Source organism: Phalacrocorax aristotelis, chromosome 2 (genome assembly GCF_949628215.1).
Source record: "Phalacrocorax aristotelis chromosome 2, bGulAri2.1, whole genome shotgun sequence".
In the NCBI taxonomy this organism is placed as follows: Eukaryota; Metazoa; Chordata; class Aves; order Suliformes; family Phalacrocoracidae; genus Phalacrocorax; species Phalacrocorax aristotelis.
The window spans coordinates 74,107,048-74,132,924 of record NC_134277.1 but is presented as its reverse complement, the minus strand read 5'-3'; the positions used below and the strand labels follow the sequence as shown (position 1 = coordinate 74,132,924).

The window sequence follows — 25,877 nt, the reverse complement described above, 5'->3', positions numbered from 1 at the left end:
CTGGTGATGGCAGTAAAGCATGGCTGGCTTTTTTAACAGTTTCTCTGATGCATAGTTGCTAACCCAGTTTTTGGTACGTGTCATAATTAACCTTGTGTTTGTGTCGCCACTGTCCAAATACAAGTACAGCTTTTTCTTCCACTGTGTTTGTCGCTTGTTTGTTGTGTTCCCCTGGCTGCAGCCAGCAGCAGGGAGGGAATGGAGTGAACAGCCACAGCAAAAAGCTTCTCCTGTCCCCTCAGCATGTTGCGCTCACGGTTACTGCGTCTGGGAAAGCGTGTGTTGTTTTTTGTTTTCTCCCCGAATCCCAAATATTCCTGGAAAGTGCTGAGGTTATCCTGGTTTTTGGGTCTCTGGGTTAGACACTTTGTCGCCTCGTGCCAGCTTATTCTCTGGTACTGGCTGTGCATTATCCCCAGCTGTTTTTCCTCCAGAGGTGGGGACTTCTGCCATTTATTGTATTTTCTCTCCTATGCAGCAGTGAGGTATCTGGACCCAGGCTAGCTGATGATCCTTTGCCATGTGCGGATGAACAGACACTACTGTTATGGTGACCACTTGATTCCTGCTGCCAAGAGTAGTGCCCTGGTGTGGCAACATATGCAGAGTGCAAGTATTCACTATTTTATGCTGATGGATGAGTTCTGGTGGATCCTGTTGCTGCTTAAATCAGCTGTCCCCCAATGCCTCAAACTGCTGCAATACTTCATTTAGCATATATTAGCATAAACCACTGGGAGAGGCAATTTTCAGCTGGCTACAGCAGGCTGTGAGCTGCAATGATGGAGGAACAGGCATGTTGTTTGTTTTATCAGCTGCTGTGAAGGGGCAGTAATCTTGGACAGAAAAGGAGAACAAAGGGCTGGGGATGAGGAATGTCCTAAACTATCGCAAACCCATGTAGAAGAGTCACAGGGCTGAGTTCTCAGTGATGCACTCCTCAGGAACATCTAGGCATGTGTGAAGCAGGCTGGCAAAGCAGGGTAGAGCACTGGTGTCCAGCTACTCATTTCTGTACCGAAACTAGCATCCTGAGAAGGAAAAGCTTGCAGTTTTAGAAGTACTTGGCTTATTTATTAACCAGAGAAGGAAATGTGACTAATGACTAGTACACATGTATCATTGAGGTAGGATCATCATAAGCTTCCATTTTATTATTAAAAAAAAAAGATCGTAATTCAGTACACCTAAATGCTTTCACCTTGGGTGATTGAAAAATGCGATGTTATTATTTGCAATATTCCCTACAACGTGGGCTCAGTGGAGTCCTATAGATAGTGTTATTACTGGGAAAGCACTCTTGTTTTCCAAGGCTGTTGAGAAATGTCAAAGATAGTGCATTGTGGTGTTTGAAATGGAAAATAAACAGACTGTTTAAAGTAGCACTGTGGTGTCAAAGCTCTGATGGGACCAAAGAGTCTGTGCAAGAGCAGTGCTGTCCACCAGGCCATCGCAGCAGCACTCTGCAGGTGGGATCAGTTCTACCTTTTCCCAATCCTCTTTTCAGTTCTCAAAAAACCTAAGCGGGGTGATCAGCCAGTGAAAGACGGGACAGTGGGGCTTCCAGGCTTGGGCAGCATGCTAGGAGTTGGCCAACACACAGGCACCAGAGCCAGCCAGTGTCCTGTTAGCTTCTCTGAGCATTGTGCTGGAGCACACCTAAGTCATGAAGAGGACGTAGGAGGAAGTGGTGGCTGGAGGTGACAGCAAAACAGAAAATGTAGTGGGAAGAACACATTGCTCTCAAGGGGAGCCTCTAAAATGTCTGTAAATTCATCAGGAAACAGTCTTCGGGGCTGCTGTTTTCCTTGAACTTGGAAATGGATCAAAGTCAATGGGCTTTAGACCACTCTGTTAAAGGGCAGGAGAGTTTAGGAAGGAGGAGAGTGGCAGCAACAGGATCTGTTGGACCACAGTATGTACTTGCTGGGGTGCCTGAATACAAACTTAGTAACATCATTTTGACTTGCCACTTGGGGACTCTTGTCCTACCCTCTTCACATTTTCGATGTAGCTAATAAACAATTATGTAGCTCATGTAGCTCTACAACAAACAGATCAATACATTTGAGAACTAGGAATTTTATCCTTATACTAACTTTAGTGTTGATATAATACTTACTGCAACAATGTTGACGGCAACCAGGTGGTGAAGGGACAGTATAATATGGGATTATTGCCTTGCCTTTTACCATAAAAGATTTTTCTGCATTATAAGGCTCTGAGGAAAGGTTAGTACCTAATAATAAAAAAGTTACAGTTACTGTTTTAAGCGTTTGTCCTTCCAGTCTTTGTAACACACACAAGCATGCGTGCACACACAAAATTACAATTGTGTAGCTAGGCTAGTAACACCATGGATTGAGTTAAAGAAGCAGTTAGCTATAGACTTGATAACCCAGGAGGGCCAGACCCTACAGTTTGTTACATCTTTGAGTAACATTGCTCACTTGGAATTTGATGACACTGATAATTTAAGTCAGACTGTTCCAGGTACATTTGCAAGATCTGACCACATTGGGTCCTTGTGTACATCTTATTTTAAGGGGGAAAGAGTGCTGTTTTCATGTGCCTGCCATAATTCTGCTTCTTTTGAAATTGACAGCAAATACTCACTCGCTATGAATTGTGGGTACTCTGCTCCTTTTAGGGTTTAGGATATTGCTGAGTTACTTGAACATGTAATTATTTTTCTTCAGTGTCCTTGTACCTGTGGGAATGAAAGTAGGCACCTGCCCAAATGGAGTGGTCATGCTTAGGCTCATGAGCCACATCTTCTGGTTGAATAATTAAATGTCCTGAAGCTGGGAGTTCAGTGAGTTTTGGATTAGTCCCAGCAAGCTTTGAAGTGTGTTCAGTAGGTTCCTGAAATATACTAGTGGTAAATATAGTGACAGGTAGGGGTGAGGTGAGAATATAGATGTCTGCTGCAGGATTATATCGTTATTTACACTGATACATACACCAGGTTGTTGACTGAGGAGTATCTCCAGCGTCTGCAGCTGACTTTTGTATAGCAGAGGAGAAGTTTACATTTCGTTCATTAGTGTTTTATCAAAAGCTCTTGTGTGATGGTTTTATTGTGCAAGTCTTTTTTTTTTTTTTAATTTGGTGTACAGGATATGAATTCATCTGACAAGTTTATTCCTTTAAAAAGTTGGATAATCATTTGTGATTCACAATTTTATTCACTGGGGGTGTTATTAATTTAACTTGCACTGTATTCCTTAACAGATATTTATTGACTGGTTTACACTGTACAGAACAGGATTTGAGTAAATCAGCATGCTGTAAATTTGCCTTTTCAACAGGTTTATTGCTTTAGCAGGTATTCACTTAGGATTTCACTGCTCCAGCATAAAACATTCCAAGGCATGGAATAAATTGAGTGAGATAATGTACTGTATAGATAAAGGTGTACACATCAGCTGTCATATACATATAAGCAAAATAAGAAAAGATGTTTTCTCCTACAGACCCCAACAATCTTGTGCAAACGTACTTATTTCAACTGCAGTGCATTAACAGAAGGCAGAAGTAAGATATTGCATGACCTAGAGGTCATGAAAGAAGAGCATTACCATTTTTTTTTCTTCAAAGGAGGAAATGTCTCGGCAAAGGCGAGATCTGAAACCTGCTGACTCCAGGGATGTTTCATCAAAACTGAAAAATTAATAATTGTCTTGTTCTGTTTCTCTTTCTCCTCCTGTTTTTGCAAATAACAAGTTACGCTGTTCTGACCATAAGATGAGGTGGTTCTGTCTGTAGCAAAGATGCCTCTTTATGTTTAAGAGTCTGTTGTGGTACTTATGGAATTAATAATTATGCTAACAGCAGTACATTTTTTGTTGTTGCAGATGTTTGTATGTCTACAAAAACCTCTGGGAAGTGAACTGATCCCTCTTTTTAAGCCAAAGTGTGTTTCATATTGTAACCTTTTAATAAGAAGGTGCCTATTGATAAGACTTTTTTGGAAATCGGACAGTACAAATAATAAACATATCATGTTATATATTATATAAAACATCTATTAATTTTATATGAATTTTTGAATCTGTAAAAAACCTGAAAAATGCTTTTAAAAAGTGCAATTCTACCCAGTGAATAATCCCGTTAAAATGATCTCTTCCTTTTAAGCAGCTCTGATCCAAAAGTGTATTCAGGCTCATAAATGCTGATTTTAACAAACAAAACAAGTTTTTTCTTCTGAATGAATGAATCAAAGTGGTTATGAGGGGATCTTTAATTTCCTAGTATAAAATCTTGCATCTCAGTTGTTTACGAGGTCAGTTTGCACTTCAAAAAGCATTTCAGAAAGCTTCTAAAATGTGTGCTCTGAGTGTCATACAAGTTCAGAACAGTCGAAGGTATGCCTACCAAGCCAGCCACTTACAAAGGTATGTTTTTTAAATTTTTTAGCCACTCAGCAGATACCCACCTTTGATCAATGATATCTCCTTTTGGCTGCCTTCTGAGACATACTCTAAGAATGATTTCTATGATTTGGCTCGGACCATTGGTGGAGACCTGATAGAAAAGGTTGTCCTAGTGGATGAATTTACCCATCCAAAGTAAGTAGAACTTTTAACACATTTTTCCTGTGGTCAGAATATAAATATTTTAGTTCTGTATACCAAGAAATTCTTGATTCTTACAGTGTTTGCACATTTCATTTTTTAACTCCAAAACATTTTAACAACACTTTTAAGAATAAATATTTTTACTTAAAAATGTTATCTTTGTTTGAGTTTTATACTAGTACTGAGCTTCTGGTATTCAGACTGCAACCGCAATGTGTTGTGCTCAGTCAATCACCGCAGCAGTGAACAACTGGCTTTCTTAATACATCCATCAGTGCATGACACTCTTATCTATAACATCTCTGATACTCTAGTCCTGCTCTTTGCTGAGTGACTGGTGTTTGTCTCCTTGTTCCCTTCCTTTCTTTTTCTAGTCCTGATTCACTAGTAGACCTTTACTATAAATGTCAGGGCTAATAATAATTTGTTGCAGAATCCTATTGTTGGTGTTCAACAGGGAGAAAAAAAATAGACTTTATTCCTTTCTTTCTGACACTTATTTACACTGTTGAACAATGCGTAAATATTCTCAGGCTTCAGAATACCTTCTTATGGGTATAGCAGCACTGACACCACTGTTGGGTGCACAGGTTAGTTGTCCAACTGATACTATCAGTTGTCTCTAAAACTGACAAGTATCAGCTATTACATAGGCGCTGTTTTTCAGTTTGCTGTTTCCAAATCAAGAAGTAACTATGCTGCAGGTTACCCAACTTTCTAAAGCTGGGTTTTAAAATAATTTGTCATCCTCTTTGAGACTTTTCTTTTGGCGCTGTAGAAAGGCAGGTAGTAAACCTAACTGCAGTGGTTTTTGAAGGTGATAGGAAAATGCTTCATGCTGTGCTCCAACACCTATATTTTTTTTCCTTTCTACACCCAGGTATTTGACCCTATTGTTCTTTTTAATTTGATGTGAGTTACAGACTGGATGGTTAGATTATTCAGTGGCCTAGTTTTCATGGTGGTTCAGTGGATCAATATTTATTTGGTTTTTTTCCTTTTTACCCTTTTTGTGTGGTGTTATATGAGACTGTTTCAGCTGCGTGAAGGAACAAAAATGCCAATGGAATTTGTGTGGGCATCTGAAAGCTTTGAGTCATTAATTCTTGAGTGCTCCTCACATGCAAATCATGTGAAAGGATCTTAGCCCTATACTCAAAACAGTGTGTCCAGCAGAGGAATATAGGCTAGGATAAGATAATGAGTACTATTCGTTGTAAAGAACGAGAAGACTGTGTGTTACAGAGAAATTCAAAAGCAAGTTTATTGCGGGTATGGATACCTTCTTATCATCACTTGGACTGCACCACAGTATCAGTTAGCACAAGTGCATAGATATTGAGGGCTGCTCACACAGATCCTGCTGAAAATATATTTAATTGTCTTCAATCATGATGGTTTTGATACTATACGAACAATATTTTTTTAAAAAATTTGGATGTTAGACCCATTTTTGGAACTGGTCGTTTCCATTCCTTCGTGCTGGATGTTTATTGGATGTTTAACGCCTCTGTGTTCATTGCCACTTTTTGTCTACATTCTTCCTGGTGATACCAAACATGTGATCGTATTTGTCATTACATCTACTCTTGGAAAATCTTGTGTGTAGTGTAAGCAGCTCTTCCAAGGCTGAATGTTTGGAGAAATCTTATTCCCTGCTCCCTCAGACAGAGGCAGTATTATTCTGTGGTTACGCTTGCAGCTCGCTGGAGGAATCCACATACACTGGAAGGGCCTCGCCAGCAGCACTGCATCAGTCACGGCTCAGGTCATGGGTCACGGTTCTTTTCTTTACAGAAAATGTTATCTTCCATACTAGCAGAGTGGTGAGGTAGGGACAGGATTCATTACTCTGGATTTCTGCTCTATATGTTTTCTCTTTTGGTATGCTTTGACACATCCTGAACATATACCAGGGGTGACAGTTGTTCAGTACAAGATCATTTTTTCCTCCACAAGGAGTACACCTCTGGTTCCCTGTGTGACTTCTGCAAATAGATGGGAAGGATGACTGCTCACTGAGAATTGTCACACAGATAGGCTTTCCTAGTATTGTCCTCTAAAACCATTAAACCCTCACTCAGCAGACATCCAAATATGTTTTGACACTACAAGGAGGAAACATTTCTCACCTTCATGTCTGAAGAACTTGGGTGGTGACACTAATGGATTGTTGGTAAGTGAAGTTGTAGTCCTGTTAGTTTGTTCAGCTGCAACAACAATAAAAGAAAGCTTTTTAAATGCCCCATTAAAAAAACTGAAATTCCAAGGAGATTACCTACCTCATTGAAAAAAGAATTATAGATAAAGGCTATAACATAATGGTTATTTTGCCCTTTCTTCTTAGAACAGGGTGTGTGCAGGTGTGTAACTTTTGCAGACCTCTGGCGTAAGCCATGTGAGTACTTTTGCCTGTTCTCTAAAGCCTTTGGAAGACTAACTCTTTGAAAAGAGTGTTCTGGTTAGTCTTAATTCCAAGATAATTGTCTTGTTACAGGAATTATACAGTGGATTTTTTAATGCAATGTTACAGAAAAACCTCTGGGCACAGAAATTAACATGACATCCTCAGTGTTGCTATGGATCTGTATGTTACAGATCTAGATGCCTGTAATCATTATCTTGAATATGTACTGATTCTGGTGTGGAGGATGGGAGAAAAGTGTACAGGATAGGGAAGGCTGCAGTGCTGCTGTCTTGAATGTTAGTTACTTACAAGCAGCTTAATAAGTTCATGGTTGTAATTAATCACTTCTAGAATTTAAAATTCACACTTTTTTATGCTTTAAAAATACCAGTTTCATGAGGAATTAGGACATTTGGCAGTCTTATTTTCATTCTTAAACTACCTTTCTTACTTGTAGGACTATGAAGATTGAAAACCAGAAAATGCTATACAAATAAAACTAATTTAGAATACATAAAGAGGTCTTTTAATTAAGATCCTTTAGAGAGGCCATCTGTGTGATACTGTGTAGTTACCTTACAGACTTTTCTGTGGTTCAGAAACCTTTCAAGGTTCCACTGGGCTTCGGACTGATAACCATGCTCCGGTACATTGCAATTATGGTGTGTATTAGCAGTGAAAATGTATTCCTCAACAGGGAAAAGGAAAAGGGGGGAAAAAGCATGAGACAAGTAATTGTTTAAACAAGGAAGAGATGTCTGGAAAAAAAAGTAAATCTTGATTATTCACTTTGTAAGGTGATAATGTTGAAACATCTTCCAGGAAAGCACAGGCAATTAAAAGATACAGCAGGAAGGAGTCTCATTGCTGAAAAGCACAAATATAGGAGAATGACAAGTTACTGTGCTAGGGTAATTAAGAACTGTTCCAGCCTAAATGCATCTTAGGTAAACTTAACTAAACAAGACACCGCATTGAGGTAAACTGAGTAATGTGTGACGTGTGAAGGCTTTCCAGAAAACAAACTTTTTGGTTCTGTTCAGTCTGCAAAAAACATTATTTTCTTTTCCTTACAGCTGAAACTAATTATAATGGATGCCAGCCTAGTGGGGCTAGATCAATTGTAAAATGATTAAAGCAGAAAGTTATTTCACACTGCAGTCACATGTTACTTTGAGGTGGAAAAATAAGCATTCCGTATTAGAAAATAATGTACTAGCAGTAGTTAGGACATGTAGACATTTCTGTATTTACCTCTCAAATTTTGTTATTCCTCTAAATTCTTGTTCACCAGTGCAACAGGTAGACCTCACAGAGCAAAGAAATCCATGTGCTCTGTTCCAAGCAGAGAACTGAGTTCTAGCAACTAAGTTGAGGTAGGAAGCTTTTGTGTAAAGTGAGCCTGGAAACCAGGAAAACTGTAGGGATGCTCAGCAAGAAAATCCCCTGATACACAGGAATTTCCTCCCTTTGCTTTCATCCCAGCAATTCCAAACAGGTCCACCTGCCCCAAATCCTCCTTTTGAGTCAGAAGTGTCAACCTAAAAGGAGAACACAGACTTTTCAGGTGTCTGCAATCCCCACACACCTCTCCACGTTACAGATGTGTGTTTGCCCTTGGTATCACGTGAGAGGAGACGGCTTACGGATCTCAGCTGGCAAACAGCACTTGGGACCCCAGACGTCTGCTCAGGGGTTTTCGACTTGCAGTCAGACTGGGAAATCTGGGAATAGGGGATCCTTGAACAAGAGTGGAGTATCGCCTGTGTGAGATATGGTTCTTGGATTCAGAACATGCATCCAGGGGAGAGAGCAAGTAGTACATGAGACTGAACAAGTCAGAGGATAATCCTGTCAGCTGTTGATACCTCTGCATCACCCATAGTGTAAAATGCCATCACAGACCTGTACAACCAAATGTGGATGGGAAGGTAAGGCCCACTGTCACCTGATTTTTAGGATAACGTCATCCAAGATGAATAATGCAAAACATGGCTGTAACACCCCTGTAGTTTGGGCATATAAAGAATAAGCAGATATGAAGAAAAAGTTGTGGCTTTGCTAAAATGCCAAGGAAACTGAGTGAAACTGTGGCAGTTATGGCAAGAAGAGGAGCGGGGTATATGTAAGGCAAGCAGAACAGAGAAGAAATGTTCCTTTGCAGTGAGCAAAATGTTTTCCACAGTCCATCCTGTGGATTTAAGATCTCTTTGTTTGATGCATTAGCTGCAGACATTTAGACTTTCATACGCTTGGTTAGTGTAACATATTTTTCTGTGCATGGCCTGTAAAATCAGTTCACTGTGACTTGCCTTTAGTTGTTGTATGCTAAGTGAGCTGTGTGACTAGCCACCGGAAGGCAGTGGCCCTGTTTCTGCTACCTGACTGAATTATTTCTTTGGAATCCTTGGAGATCTTTAAAGACCTTTAAGCATTGCTGTGCAAATACATGATGAGTGAGGATTTTTGGTTGACATTTTTCCCTTTGGAACATTCTAGTGAACAAACATTTGCAAAAAAACAAAGAGAATATTTTGGACTATATTGATAATGACGGGAGAAAAGAGTCAGCGTTTTTTTTCCTTACTTTTTGCAATGGCTGTTGTACCCTCCATATCTTTAAGTTCAGGCCGTCTACTACTCAACTTTTCTAAGCTTTCTAATCAATATAAATGACCTGCAGAAGTTAAATCAGAAAGTAATCTCCTTTTCAGTGGTCAAGACTTACCCAGTTTCAGAAAGGAAACAGGTGTCACAGGGAAAAAGAAAGGCTGGCTGAATAGCAGTCAAAAGGTAGAAAGGTCTCTACCCACTATGAATAAGCAAATCAAAACTGCAGAGAATCCCGGTAAGAGCAGTGTCTTGCATTTCTGAGACATTCAGGTAAGTATTGCGACTGCACACACACGGAATTCCAGGGACGGTAATGAAAGCATACCTGTCCAAAGTAATAGAGGAAATACTGGGTAATCACACATGGTAGAATATATAGTAGAAGTAGCAGGATACATTTCCGACGTGAGTTGTCCCCAATGAAGAAGAGAGAAGAGTCAGGGGCTGAGTACCTGTCCCTTACAATGCAGCACCACAAAGAGAATCCAGAAATGCCAAGGCTGCTCATCTTTGCTTTCGGTGAGCCCTGCATTTTCTGCATTTCGCAGAGTGGTATGGAACCTGATTTTTTAAAGTTTGATACTAAAATTTCTTTTTTGTTAGAAAGAGAAGGGAAGGAAGGAAGGATATGACTCCACACCTTCCTTTGTAAGGAGGATACGTAGGTAGGCTTGAAAAAGTATACAAAACTGTAATCAAGAAATGCACTGTGTCCTCAGTGGTACTTAAGAGGTAAATTTTTAATCAGAACAACTGAAAATACCCTGAAAAGGCACTGTGGAGACAGTGTAGGGGAAAAAATTTATTTGCTGCATTTTGATGGCTATGCTGTTAAAAATATAAGTGGGAAATAGGTAAGAAAGGATTTATTCTTGCGTTTAAGTGAATTACTTGCACGCTTGTGGGTTAAGATCTGCACATTTGTAACAGTCTGTTGAGCGAAGGGAGAGGAAATATAGTGCCTGCCTTGAAGGAGGAAAGTAGGTGCACTGTGGCGCCATCTTTGAGACTTTGGGAGTACTTAGATGACCTGTGTCTACTCTTTTCCAAACAGTAAAAAGAACAGATCTGACACTGAAGCGTCAGATCCTATTGACTGCTTTGTTGTGTCAATGCACACCACTAGCTCCTTGTTAGTATATAGAAAAAACAATGTAATAACATTGTTTTCCTTTTTTTTGCCAGATTTGTTGCACTTTTCCATATATAGATGGAGATCAAATCAAATACTTTTAGTTCTGGTTATTTACCGAAGCTGGCTTGGTTTTGTCTTGCTTCCAGAACAGGTGAATTAAACAGAATAATTCTGAAGTGCTGCTTGATGCTAGTATTACACAAATTAAAACAATCAGTTCAGTCCCTGAACACCTTGTTGTTCTTTAGCCTGAGCACTTTACAATTTGCTGGGGGATTCTTTGAGATTACCTTTAACTGCTGAACTGGCAAAGTCCCAGCAGCAGTTTCTCTGCAGAGTAAACAACCCAGAAGCTGCTCTTGACAGTAGCTAGCGGAGGATTGGTTTCCTATTAATGAACCCTGTTCTCCAGCCCTGGATTTTTTTTTCTTGCATTTGGTTAAATGACTGTAAGACTAATATTTTTGCAACAGATTAACTGTTTATGGGAGGCTCTGTCAGCTTGACTTATGGGCCTTTCTTCAGTTGTACAGCATGACTATACAGTGGCTAGTTTAAGTACTACAGTAGTACCCCAAGTCCCTCTTCTCTTTTCTCTCTCTTGTCCCACCCAGAGGCAGTGCCACCTCTTTTCTCTGATAAATGAGAACCTTCCCTGTCATCTCTTTTCCCTTATGGCCTTCAGCTTAGAAAACGTAACTGTAATGGGTGTTGCATACTTGTGAGTCCATTTCACTCCTGGTGTGTGTGTGTGTCAGGTGTTCCCCTGCGGCCCAGACCAACCCAAAGGCCAGTGGTGTTTGCTGGATTCACAGTCCGAGTGGCCCTAACTACTCCTTGGCTGCTTCTTCTTCCCTACCTTTTCTCCTTTGAAAAGCAGCTGTGTAGAGATATCAGCTCCATTCTCATAGCAGCTCCTGCTTAGAGGTGGTCAGGGACTTTCTGGCTAAATTCACAGAATCACAGATTGGTAGGGGTTGGAAGGGACCTCTGGAGATCATCTCCTCCAACCCCCTGCTTGAGCAGGCACACCTAGAGCAGGGGGCAGAAGAACGTGTCCAGGAGGGTTTTGAATGTCTCCAGGGAAGGAGATTCCACAGCCTCCCCGGGCAGCCTGTGCCACTGCTCTGTCACCCTCACAGGAAAGAAGTTTTTTCTCATCTTTAAGTGGAACTTCATATGTTCCAACTTGTGCCCATTGCCCCTTGTCCTGTCATTGGGCACTATTGAAAAGAGCCTAGTCCCATCACCCTGACACCCTCCCTTTAGATATTTATAGGTATTGATTAAATCCCCCCTCAGGCTTCTCTTCTCCAGGCTGAACAAACCCAAGTCTTTCAGCCTTTCCTCATATGGGAGATGCTCCAGTCCCCTGATCATCTTGGCAGCTCTCCACTGGGCTTGCTCAAGCAGTTGCACAAAACTGGACACAGTACTCCAAATGTGGTCTCACTGGGGCAGAGTAGAGGGGGAGGATGACCTCTCTCGACCTGCTGGCCACACACTCCTTTTAATGCACCCCAGGATACTGTTGGCTGCCTTGGCCACAAGGGCACGTTGCTGGCTCAGGGTCAGCTTGTTGTCCACCAGCACTCCCAGGTCCTTCTCAACAGACCCGTTTGCCAGTAGTTCAGCCCCCAACCTGTACTGGTGCATGGGGTTGTTCCTCCCCAGGTGCAGGACCTTGCACTTCCTCTTGTTGAATTTCATGAGGTTCCCCTCGGCCCAGCTCTCCAGCCTGTCCAGGTCTCGCTGGATGGCAGCACAGTCTTCTGGTGTACCAGCCACTCCTCCCAGCTTGGTATTGTCACCGAACTTGCTGAGGTTACACTCCATCCCTTCATCCAGGTCACTGATGAATATATTAAACAGGACTGGACCCAGCACAGACCCCTGGGGAACACCACTAGTGACAGGCCTCCATCCAGACTCTGCTCCATCGATCACGACCCTCTGAGTTCTGTTGTTGAGCCAGTTCTCTGTCCACCTCACTGTCCACTCATCCAACCCACACTTCCTTAGCTTGCCTGTGAGGATGCTATGGGAGACAGTGTCGAATGCCTTACTGAAGTCAAGACAGACAACATCCACTGCTCTCCCTTTGTCGAACCAGCAGAGCAAGGCTATCAGTTTAGAGTAAAGGCTATTTGTTTAAAGACTGGGCTGCCCAGAGAGAGATGCTTTATGACGACGTATGGGTTCTGGTCATGTCCAACTAAAGCCCAGACAATCTGCCACCTGAGGGCTGAGATGGTGAGATTTTCATCCTGGCTGCCTAGAGGTTTAAAGGAGCCTGGACTTGTGCTCCATGTCTGTAACTACAAGGTAACCCTGCCATTCTGATTGCTACGTGGCTCCAGGGTGTCTTGCACTTCCCGCTTTCTAGCTATCTTGATGTCCTGCTGTCCCCCACCAGGACTGAGACTGTCAGAGTTCAGCTTTCCCAGACATCCTGCACAGTAGCAGGGGCATTCATGGACCCATCTGCTAGTTTTTATCTTTGAGGAAATTGAACTGAAAAGCTTTTAATTCCTCCTTTTCCTCCCCAGCAAAAACATTCCAGATTAAAATAGAGAATTAATTGAGTAAATATGCACATATTTTTGTTTAAAAAAACTTTTTCACATATTTTAGAAATTCTGAATTTCAACCAGTTCTATTCCAGCTTCTTTATAGTACCTGCTGGGTGAAGTCAGAGAGAGCAAAAATGAGGATTCATTTTCATAGCACAAGCCAGAAACTATTGTTTGGTATGAAAGTAGACCTTTTCAGTACTATATTTGTTATGTATACATGTGTAGACTTGGAATCTGTTAGCATATTTTTGTTAAGCATCCTCTTCAGAGGTTTTTTAAATGCCTGGCCTAGAGCTTTTGAATTCCACTGTGGATTCAGATACCTAATTCCCTCAGGTTGCTTTGAAAGTCCCCCAAACAGCAGTTCCCTGCCAAAATCTAAGTGTGTCGTAATAACTATGAGAGGGACAGAAGGACAGAGAAGTCTATCCTGTAGAAACAGTGTGCCCTTGAACTTCCGGCATCTGCTTATGCTGGGCATTTCTTGCTTCACCTGCCAGAAAGATGGACTTGAAAAATACTAGTAAATGCCTTGACTTTGTTTTACCAAAAAGAAAAAAAAAATCCTTGCTTTATAAATAAAGTGTGAGTTCTGTGACTTATGGCTTTTTACACAGCTTGTGACTGCCAGTTCAGACCTCTGATGCCAGTGTTTACTTGAAGACCATCTGGGGGAAAAAAAAAGAATAATCAACTGATCAGGAAAGACAGACTGCCCTCCCTTCTATCGTCAGTGTTCAGACAGGCACCATACAAATAGCTGTTCTTAATGGCTCACTATTGAAGTCTGAGGTTTCCTTCAAACCGCTGTATTCAAATCAATTGTGGGGCAGACAGTGTTCTGCTGTACTGTCCCTGGCTCTTCAGAGGCTTCACCGAGAAAATCGTCCTCACTAACTGAAAATAATTTACTATTAATGAGCTTCAGTAGGAGTCCCATTATTCTTCTTTGGTGGGAGTCTGGTGGCTAACACGCAGGCTTGTGGGAGGATTGGTATTCAAGAAAGGAAAAAGATGAAGTAACCACAGGTTCCCATTAGAGGGGGGGGGAGGAAACACAGCCCTGAAGTGTGATGTATCACCAGTGATATTCCATAGGAAGTGTAATCACCCTTCATGGGTAATGAGAAGAGAGGAAAACTTAAGTACGTGAGCCACACAGAAGACAAATGTCAACTCCCTTATGTATTCAGGCAGATGCAAAGGATAGCCTTGCTGTATAGAAAAGGGAGTCACAATGAATCTTTCTAAGAGGCTGCTTGGCTGAAGAGCTTAACCTTTCTTCATCATGTCAACTTGGAGTCAGCCATTCACCACCAGTTCTCAGATGCAGCCCAGAAATCTTTGCCACAATTCCCAAAGCACTTCACAGGAGGCGTCACAGGAATTAGCACAGTGATTTATTGACAAGCAGTGGGCCGGTGAAAAATGGCTAAAGGAGTCAGCTGCCACAGGATGCACGGGAGGATAGCGGTAGGCTTGTGAGTGCTTCTGAGTTCAGAGGAATCCTAGTGAATCACTGTCCTTGTAGACCAGAAGTTTAGACTACTTCTGTGAAAAGCTGTTTTTCAGAGTATGTAGTTCAAGCATAGTACAGTTTGAGAAGCATTGCAATGGCTGTGAATATGTCAGCGATAAAGTGAAAGCTTTTGTAATCGCATTCGTTTGATGGTAAATATTGTGTTCTCTGAAGAGCTTGAAATCAGTTTAATCTTGCAGTGGCTTTTGAAAGTGCTCTACTCAGCAGCTAGGATGGGGGAAGATTTCACTACGTTTAAGAGGCGAAGAGTCCTTCTTTCACCTGGTGCTTTGTCCCTCTTTTTTTACTTCATATTGAAAGGGTTTTCTCTTCCTGTGCCATTGCTCTGTCTCTGCCTGCCACTGCCTGGGACGCTCACCACTCTGTTCTGCTCTGCTCTCTGCCTGAGGGTCGGATGCAATACCCCTCCCCTCTTTTTTTGGTTTCCACCTCTGCCCCATCTGTTCTCCCACAGTAACACCAAAGTGGGCCGTCCTACCCTGGCAGGCTAGGAAGTCAAGGTGGACCAGGCCTGTCTAGGCCACCAGTGATGGATGTCCACGTTGCAGGCTGGCAGTCCCTGCAAGGGAATATGGGTGAGGGAGGGAAATGTGTTTTGGCTAGGTCTCAGGTCTGTGCCTGAAACTAGTTTTTCTTTAAAGCAATATACACATCCTTCATAGAACTTTTGTCCCACTCCTCCTTAATCAGCTTTTAAATGAACTTTAGCATGAAAGTATGGTATGTTTGTCTTCTGTAGTGTCTTAGCAGTGTGAAGAAGCAACATGTCTGTAGTTGATCCTGAGTTTCTCTCAAATTCTCTTGAATTCATGAATAGAGATCTGCATGGGAAGATAGAAATGGTACCATTTGCTTGTCTCTTACAAGGATCTTTCTAGCCACAGGACGTGGCCACAATACTGAGAAAGCCACACCAAGCATTTCTTACGATGATGAAGGACATCGCTGTCCTGTGTTGAGAATTGCATGTGTGCGGTGCTTGCACACGTTTGCACTCATCTCTTGACAAGGCCTTCACAGAACTGTGTTGAGGCTGGTAACATGGTGGCCAGGCACCTAATTCTTAGGCTAGGTTCAGCCAATCATACATCCTGTAAAGCTGCCAAGATGGGAGGTGAGAGGAAAAAGTCTTTATATGCCCCTCTTCACTTCCTAGTATTAGTCCACAGAAGAGAGATGGATTCAGCACTAAATAATTAATCCTGCTCTTTATATTTTATGAATCCAAAACACATTTTTGTAGGGAAAAAAAACCCTATAGCTAGGAAGGACTTCTTGAAGCTGAGTCAAAGCATTAAGCAGCTCAAAGGTTATTTATCTCCATGCTGGAAAATGTCAAAATTTAGGCTGAGGAAACAAGGTTTTCTTTCATTTCAGAACAAACAAATGTCAGCATTCCTGAAACAGATCACAGCATCTTCCCATTGTTTGTTTTGTGCTTGATGGATATTTTATTTTAACCTACCTGTTAGCATTAAATAATTTGTTCAGGAAAATTGTTGCCAAGTTCTATCAAGTGCTAAGCATCCTTGTCTCTGGTAAATTGAATAGAAATTCATTGGACTGCGCACCCCATAAGGTCTGTACACTATAGAGATGGACTTGAGCCGCAAAACGTACAATCTGATGGCGACTGCTATTGTTCCACATTCCTCCAGAATTCAGGTTTCTGTCCTGCTTCTCTCAAACACTGGTAAAATTAATATTGACACTAACACCTTGCAACTGCTCTATTATTTATCAGGCATCGCATAGAAATGCAAGGGAAGGGTGCCTTTTGAAAATTATTCTGAGGATGAAGAAAAGATTTATGTTTAGTATTTTAATGCCTGTTAGTACGTGTGGGACACATGGATAGTAAGGAAATGGATGACTGTTCATACTTGTGACATTTGAATCGTTTGTGTTCATACTTCGTGAATGAACACCAGTGTCGTGGTTCAGCCTCAGTTGGCAACTAAACACCACGCAGCCGCTCGCTCGCTCCCCCCACCCCTGTGGGATGGGGAAGAGAATCGGAAGAGCAAAATAACGTGTGGGTTGAGATAAGCACAGTTTAATAATTACAATAAAATAATAATTATAATAATGATAATGATAATAATGACAATAATGATAATATAATAAAATGGAAAAGGGGAAAAGAAAAGAAAGGAAAAAAAACCACAGAAACACAAACGATACAGCCACTCAACACCTGCCGACCGACGCTGCCCGTCCCCAAGCCACGATTGCTGCCTCCATCCCTGCCAACCAGCTCCTCCCAGATAACATACTGGGCATGACGTTACATGATATGGAATATCCCTTTGGTCAGTTTGAATCCTCTCTCTTAGCTGTGCGCCCCCCCCCCACAGGCTTGTGCACCCAGCAGAGCATGGGAAGCTAGAAAAGTCCTTGACTAGTACAAGCACTGCCCAGTGACAGCCAAAACATCTGTGTGTTATCTCAACTTTTTTTTTCATGCTAAGTTCAAAGCACAGCACTATGCCAGCTAGGGTGAAGAAAATTAACTCCATCCCAGCTAAAACCATGACAACCAGAAAGGAGACAGGTGAAGACTGATTTAATGTAGTTCTTGTGGAGTTTTTTTATTACCTTTATATACAAAGGTGTCATGGTTCTCAGCTAAGATACTGCCGCCCTCATCCCGTGGATCAGCAAAACAGAGGAGGCCAAAGTATTAAGTGACATGTCAAGCCACAATGGAAATTTAACAATTTAGGTCAGATGTTGCCTTCAATTGAGTTGGGTGGACGGGATGTGTATTGAGCAAGTGAAAATCAACTAGGATGGTGCAGCGGATTCAAGTTTTTATTGAAGTGAATTGCTAGGCTGAATTACGCAAAGCCAAGTGTTTGTGGGTTGGGTCACTTAGACAGGTTTTTTAGTGTCTGCTAGGGCAGATATTCCCAGGTTTGGCTTTATAAAATGAGCCCTTATTTTCAGAGTTTCTGAGTGTTAGCAACTCCCACTGAAATCACTGCGTACCGTGGGAACTCCAAACCTTTCAAAACCATGCCCTCGCTGTCATTCACAGAGTATCCAAAAAACCAAAATGCCCACAATTTAATGGGACACTATGAAAAATCAATCTTCATGTCTTTTGTGTTTTTTAGCTATTTTTGATCATAATGCTAATTCTCCTGTTCAAAGTGTTTTAAGAGGTGAAGATATGCGAGTATTTCTATAGGCAGCTTTTGGAGGAAGATGATACTCTGATGTGAGGAGAAAAAAGGTCATTGAATGTAATGTAATTTCATTTGAAAAAAGGGAAAAGAATACATGAGAGGTGTTTAAAAAAAACTGACAGTGATGAAAGAAACCAGTAGGACCATCTTCCTTCATTGTATTAGTCCAAGAGGAAACATTCAGAAAGCTAACTAAAATGTGCAGCATGGTGTGTAATAAGTCTGCAGTACTGGATACCTTTCAGGCAAATAAACCTCTATGGTTAAACAAAAATTGCAAAGGCTGTCAATTCTTGTGCTTCAGAACACCTGCCTGGGGTCATGATGAAACCCCAGTATGAATTATGGACCTGCAGTATTTATAAAATCACTGTTGTATTTCATACAGCCCTGAAACATCAGTTACTAGACAATTCTATCAGCAGGATACTACATTAAATGGTGTCTTCTTACACCTCAGTATGGCAATATCTATTTCCTATATGTTTAAATATATAGAATATCTACATGATCTCAAACTTCCCTTTTTATACAGTAGTCTCCTCAGTGGACCCCAGTGGGTCCTTCTTGGCTTCTGCAGTCCATTTTCTAAATAAGAATTACAGTTATATACCAGTTGTGAAATTTTTTGTGATTTTTTTTGTGAATTTTTAAAATTTTTTGTGAAAGTTGAATGTGTTTTTACACAATTCTAAAGCGGTAGATGTTTAACATTACAAATTCAAGGTCTTATACTCTCCTGATTACTAACTTAGTTCCTTGTGTTGACTTTGAAGTAAATCCGCTTTCAGCTCAGTAAGTTTCTAACCTGGTTTCGTACAAGTAAATTAATGTGCTTCACTAGTGTATAATTGTGCTAGTTTGATTTATGTTGTGAATCTAGTGGATTTGAAATTTGCTGGAACCCATGCTTATTTTCTCTTTAACCTTCCCTCTATCACATGAGGTCAACTCCATCATACACAATGTATTATGTTTCTTGAGAAAAGAACATTTCTGAGTACTAGAGGAAGAATTATCAACCTAAGCAAATACAGTATGGAAAATCGATGTATAACATGGATTCAATACCTGCTTTAAAGTTATCTTCTGTGTAATTATAGTATTTCTTCCCCCATTCACTCTTCTTTTTTTTTTTTACGTTCAGCTTAAACATCTATTCTCTTTCTGTTGTCTTCCTCATCTGCAATCCTTGTAGCAGCACACAGAAAGCAGGACATAAGATGGTTGATTTCTAGCTGAAGCAACGATGTCCATATGTGGAAGAAGTTACAGCAAAGAGGTTCTCCTGTTACTAATCGTATTACTTTTTTAAAGGTCGAAACCCCCAAATGATCCTATCCACTAATGCGAGCTAGCTGAAGCCTCGGGATGACTCAGGGATTCAGAGTGTTTCTACACTGCCTTTCAACTTGCAGTTTTGGTTTTGAGTATGGCCGCATGTTCATAGAGTGAAATTTCTTGCCTTAAAAGCAGTATTTCTGTCACTACTGAGTTCTGCCTGGAGCACTGGGCAAGACAGGAGTGAAAGCTTAAGGGAAAGCCAAGGTGAAAAAAAAGACACAGGGAAAAAGCACCATAACTAAAAAAGACCAGTATCTTCAAACATGACTGATTACTTTTCTGGATAACTGAATTAAGAAGCTTTAAAAGGCCATGATTCTCAGAAGTTGATGTTTAGCACTTCTGAAAATGAGTCCAAAAAAGAGTTCACCAAATACCTATATCTTTTGAAAATCTTGGCTGAGAGTTAAAAAAACGTACATACGAGAAATAACTGTGACCACAATTCATGCACATTATTTTTTTTTAAGTAATTAGACTTCTGAATGTATTCAGGTGCCAATTCTGTCCCTGCAGAGCTGCTGCTTACATAGGTATTCCCTGTTCTGTGCTTCATTCCTCTCTTCAGTGGAGCAACTTGGCAGCGAGTGAGCAGTCTTGTCAAGCAGCACGCTACACACCAAGAATGTGCTGTAGATCATTCAAGGTTAAATCTTGGTCCTTAAATCAGGAATTCTGCTGTGGATTTCAGAGTGACAATAATTTACTCCAGAAACCTGAAGGCTTCTGGGGCTGGAAATTGTAGCAGTTTGAAGTTAACATGTGTTAGTCTCTGACTCTCTTATTCTTTTAGTTATTGATTATTTTTGGCAGGAATCCTATTTATAAAATAGATGTGCTTTGACTTGTAAATCCAAACTAACTGGACTTATACTTTAATACTTAATGTTGTGGAGAATATCTGCTCTTTCCTTGTCACTTCCATTGTAACTATGAATAAAAAGAAGCATCCACAGGAAAAGAATGTATACGCACATATTCTGTGATAACCAAGTAGCCAAAGCTGTTGCAAATTTGATGGGCAAGAGCTAAACTTTGTGACTGGTCAGAGTACCAAATGGAGGAAATGCTGTGAGACAGTTCTGAAGAACACTTGTTTGTTGACCCCAACTGTGTTTGCATAGTGTACGGCCAACAGAGCGCAGCAGCACCATAGAGAGATGCTGCAATCGTGACCATTAGTTTTAATTGAAGAATTTTGTCAAGGAAAGGTCAGACCAAATGATCCTTGGGGTTCCTTCCAACCTGGTATTCTATGATTCTGTGAATTGAGTCCTTAACTCAAAGCTTACATGTAATTTATTAGGGTCATTAAAGAACTTACTTCATGGGCAGGTCAGGCATACACTGAAGTAATGGCTTCCAAAGCATAACACTAGAAAGAAAGATACCATGCAGGTGGGAAAAAGCTGTGTCTTTTATACTGTATATTATAGACTGTAAATTAAAAAGTCCTGTGTAACCTGTCATCCATAGTAAGTTATTTTTCCAGTGTATTAGTATGTCCCAACACGCTGCACCAGATCCACAAGAATAGGTCGTTCTGGTGCTGGAAAACATGATTACTAAAATAAGTAGACTTGAAAATAAAGTATGCTGTCAGCAAGACACCTGTAAGTGATAGTTGAAAAGATTATAATACATTTGCAGCACTTAACAACACTTTCTTCACAATCAGGGTTGGTGCAAGATGAGCCTACTGAGTATCATTCCAGAAAGTTCTTTTTTTAGAAAGCGCAATCTGAAATTCTCAACAATTGATTTTTTCCTGCTTATAATGAGGGAATTCCCATGTTGGAGGAAGTGGTAATATTAGTTGTCAAAGAACCATTCATCTTTGAGTGACACTGAAACTCCCTACTGGTCTCAGTGAAGCTGGGAGTGTGACAGGTGCAAAATTAGGACCTCAGATCTCCATCCAAACCCAACTGAAGTCCATAGAAACCATCCCATTGGCTTAAGCGGGATTAGGATCAGGTCCTGTGTATTTCCTCTGCTCATTAAAACCCAATCTGTCAACAGAGAACACAGAGTCATTTCTCTTCCAGGAGCCTGGACTTTATTGCCAGTGAATTTAGTTCTCCATTAAGAAATACGATGACTGATGTTAGACATACTCTTGTTATTCAGGAGGGACATGCTGATATTTGCTCAGTAGGGCAAAATGGGAGTTAATAATGAGATTTGCATTACGGTTGCATTCAGAAGTCTTTCCAGTTTCCTGGTATTTTGGAGCTACAGAAGGCAACTAGACATTGTAGCTATGCACTTGCACTCTGCTTGGCCACATTTTTGAGTTGTGAAAACTAGTCAGCTCTGATGGAAAAATCAATCATCCTCAACTTCATTAAGGACAAATAAAAATACAGACCAACCAGGTATAGAACATGAAAAAGCAACTAAGGCTGTAACTAAGAATGTGGTCTTTTTTCCTAGATATGACAATGTCCACTCTTGCTGATTTCAACTTTTCGAAGCCGAACTTTCCCTTCGTAATACAATCATGCCTGGTTTGTCTGGCTAGAAAACAGGTTCCTTCATCGTGTTGTTTGGTTTATTATTTGCCTTTGACAAGCATTTAGGGGTGCTGACAGGACTGTCAGCATTTCCATTACTGAAGGAGACCCTCTTTACAAAGAGTCTTACTACCTTTAGGAGAGCTTGTCTTAGAAAGGAATATATTTGCTTTGGAAGAGGCTCTGTGAGTTTGCTTATGTAGTGTCACAAAGATGTGATCAAGGTGTACTGTTCTTGGTTTTGTTCTTATCTACAGTCTGTTCCCGGGTCTCAAAAAAAATAACAAGGTTAATAACTTTTACAATAAATTGATAGAATGGAAAATAAACTCTCAGAAGACTGAAGAGTGAGGACTAGTTTGCGTAAGCATTAGGATGTAAGTGAGATTACAAAAAGTTTACCTTAATTGCAGAAGTTTGACTTTTCTAATCAAGGCTGCTTGATAACAGCCGAAATATACCTTAAAGGATATGAGCATCCTTTCAGATGTAAAGTCTGGCATGCGCCTAGTACCTGCTGCCACTGAACAGTTCTGGTAGCAGAACAGTCCTGGAAACAAGGAGTGCCGGAGTAATCCGAGGAGCGTGCCTCTAGTTGGGTGTCACGTAGCCAGCAGTAGCAAGTCTAGGATGCTACAGAGCATGGTCTATGAAATCCTTCTCTAAACTGTTAAGAAATGATATCTCCATTACAGAATGTCTCCCTAATCTCCATCTGTTAGTGATTGCTTATAGCAGAACTGCAGGGATTATTTGTATATGTATCCAATTGCAGTTTAATCCTCTTGATGCTTGGCATCACTAGTATTTTGTGGCAGTGAGTTCCACAGGTTATCCATCCATTGTTTTTAAAACGAATCAATTTGAAATGTGATTTAGTTCTGTTTGACTTTGTATTAGGAGGGCAAGTAAAAAATACTTCCTAATTAATTTTCACTATATTGTGTTATTTATTCAGTCCTGTTGTAATCTTTCAGATAAACAGCCCCAATCTTGTCAGTCATTCCTAATTCAGTTGTCTGTCTTTGACTAATAACTTTGCTGCCTGACTGTTGGACCCTTTATTACCTCCATATATTTTTTAGATGTGGAGATCAGAGTGAGCCTGTATACAAGGTAAGCACATGACATTGACTTTTCTGCTAGCATTATAATATTTTAAGTATTTGGTTTTCTTTTTCCTTTGGGAAGATTCTAGCTTTTGTTTACCATGTTTGTGCTGAGCAAATTTCTTGATCTTTTGGGGGATGGTGTGACGGGTTTTCCTGCAATGAACTCTATTATGTTGCTGGATTTTATTTCTCCTATTTTTTCAGCAGTAGATTTTGTAATTTGGTTATTTACCCTATCTTCCTTACCAGTGTTTCTTGTGTACTCTTAATCAAAGGATAAACTAGTTGTTGGGATCGGGAGATAAGAAGAAAAGATAAAGCCACCATTGATCTTGGGTAGTGTTGCCTCAAGAGTTTTTTTCATTTATAGTCAACAAAAAATTTGGACTATACCTTGAATTGTGTGCTCAAGAGCTCAATTGTGTGCTTTTTTTTTTATTTCACACTTTGTTTCGTTGTGTGTAGAAGTAAGCATGTCTTTTTTTTCCTCTGTTAATTTCAGTGGTCTGTGGGCAACAGGCTGAGAAGCACTTTCTAAATCATACATGGAATGGGTAGCAAAGCTGTCATAAAATATATTTGCCTTTTTAAGATAAATTTGTGCCATTTCCTTAAGACAACCTAAGACCTTTCATTCCAGCACTCCCTGAGCTCAGCCTGGCTCCTCAGTTGCAATAGTACCATCTTAGGTGCCTTTTCCCTGAAATTCCATTGAACTTCTGCTGAGGCGCAATGGTTTAATGCTACAAAATCACAACTAATGGTAACAGCTGAGTAAAAACTGCCCTTCAGTTACCAACACAGTTGTTCTACTGGCCTGGGAGCATAAAGAGAGTTCAGTACTTTGTGACCTAGGGGGATCAGCCTTTGGTCCCAGTGTTAGCCTGAAGAGTCCATCTCTCCGTCATTCCATCAGAGTTTCCAGCAGCTGATCCTCTAGTGCTGCTCCATGGGCTGTGGCTACACAACCCATGGAGGAGCAATCTCTAGTGAACACTTGTTTTGTTAGCTTTGACTACAGTTTCAACAGAGCAGATGTTTTCAAAGTAAAAAAACCAAGTAAATTGCCTGCAAAGCCCAGCCTGTTCAACTTAAGTTGGCCACTTTAAGGATGTAAATTACACATGTTCACAATTCTAAAGTCTCTCTGAAATTACAGTTCCGCTTCCTTTCCCAGTGAGTGGCACAGACACCTGAGAGGCCAGAGTCAAAGTTGCAGGGGTGACTAAATAGTGTCTCTTAATTTTTAAGCAATTAGCTCTGTGAGCTAAATGCTGTTCTCTGAATAAGGAGTAGAAAATATGCTAGTAATTCTGCTCCTGCTTTCTGGAGAGCTTCGGTTTCAGCCACACTGATGGTTGAGCTCTTACCTTCTAAAAATATGTGGGCAATTTCTAAGCCTGTAAAGTAGCTTGACTGAGCAGAAGCTGAATCTAAAATCTTCTGCTGCCTCTCAGTTCCTAGCAGTGCTGGGACAAGCCCATTTTGGGATGCTTCTTTGTGCTGTGTTTTAAACAGGGGGTATAGTCCCTCCTTGCTGAGAACGTTTTTGTGTTTTTTAGGGTTTTCTTTCTCAGCATTGGTATTCGCCTGTTTGTCTGTCTAGCTCCTTTCCCTCCCTCTCCCCCCAGTTTTCATTTTCAGTTATTTTTGTTTATGTTGAACTTCTGCCTGCTCAGCTGCAGCAGAGCTCGGTGTTGGCAGCCCGCCTTGTGTTGTACAATTCTGCAACTTCTGCTGCTTAGTAGCATGTTGGAAATCGCTTTGAAATAAATCCATGTTGGACGGAAAGCAGCATCTTTGTTGTTACCCCCTCAGAATAATTTGGTGCTATAATTGGAATTCTCATTTGAAATAAATAAACATGATTTCTGATCTATAGACAGATCCGGGTGCATAGTCAGTGAGAGCGGGATGTGTGCATACAGCCCCGTCCCTGGAACAGAGACGTGTTTGCAAAGCATGCATGGCACTTCTGGTGCCTTGGGGCAGGTTAGCGCTGGAGAGGGAGGCCTGGAGGGCAGCCCCGAATCCCCGCTGGGTCCCCTTGAGATCTGTAAAAGGAATTGTTTAATCCGTGCTCCTCTTGCTGTGAATGTGCCATTAGACTTGTGTTTTTCCCACTCACCTTTTGGAAAGCTGATAGCCAGTGGCAAGAATAGGAGGCAGTGGCTCCACCATGCTACTGCCACCTTACCAGTCCTTGGATGGCATGTGGGAAGGGGGATGAAGCTGTGGGCTTTCAGGCTCCCTTTTGTGTGTAGGCTGAAAGCTGCACACAGTCAAGGATTTCCATTTCAACAAGGATATGCAGGAAGTTCAGATAAAATTGACAGAAATAATCAGAAGAAAGGAATGATTGAAAAAAACAATTCTGGTAGAGATGATTTGGTGGATGAATATAATAGAGATCTAGAAAGCCATGGGCAGGTTGGAGAGGATGGGTAGAGAAGGATGGTTTCACAGCTTCTAGTACAGAAGGCAGCATGCTTCAAATGAAACTACTAGGAACCAGCTTCACAGCAAGCAGGGACTCTTTGCAGGAGGGTGACAGAGGTGCCAAAAGTTCGTGTGAGGAGACTGGATGAGTTAATGCAGAGGAATATACTAAGACATGAAAAATATATAGAAGCAACATCAGGAATGCTTTGTGTTGAAAACAGATTGGAGCCCAGGAGAGTATGAGAGGCTTGTGCTAACACACATGCACATTGGCTTGGTTTTTAACTTAAGGTATCCACTTATCAAGACTGTTTAACTGTGTGTCTGGGTTTGTATAGTAGGGGATGTTTTTGGCTGCAGACAGGACAAGGCTATATAGACCTTTGGTCTGGCCAAAACAGTTGTGCGTGTGTTCTTGTAT

The 25,877-nt window shown here is 41.0% G+C and overlaps 1 protein-coding gene across 8 annotated transcripts in view; it reads left to right on the top strand.

The window, feature by feature from the left end:
• FARS2 (phenylalanyl-tRNA synthetase 2, mitochondrial) overlaps window positions 1–25,877 on the top strand; it is a 255,752-nt gene that overhangs the window by 171,458 nt on the left and 58,417 nt on the right. For 7 of the 8 annotated variants that reach the window (XM_075084102.1, XM_075084104.1, XM_075084106.1 and 4 more), the window contains one exon: window positions 4,420–4,571. The exons of the other annotated variant lie outside the window; for it this stretch is intronic. In XM_075084102.1, coding sequence (XP_074940203.1) covers window positions 4,420–4,571 — 152 coding nt within the window. The remainder of the gene's footprint in view (window positions 1–4,419; window positions 4,572–25,877) is intronic. 8 annotated transcript variants of the gene reach the window in all.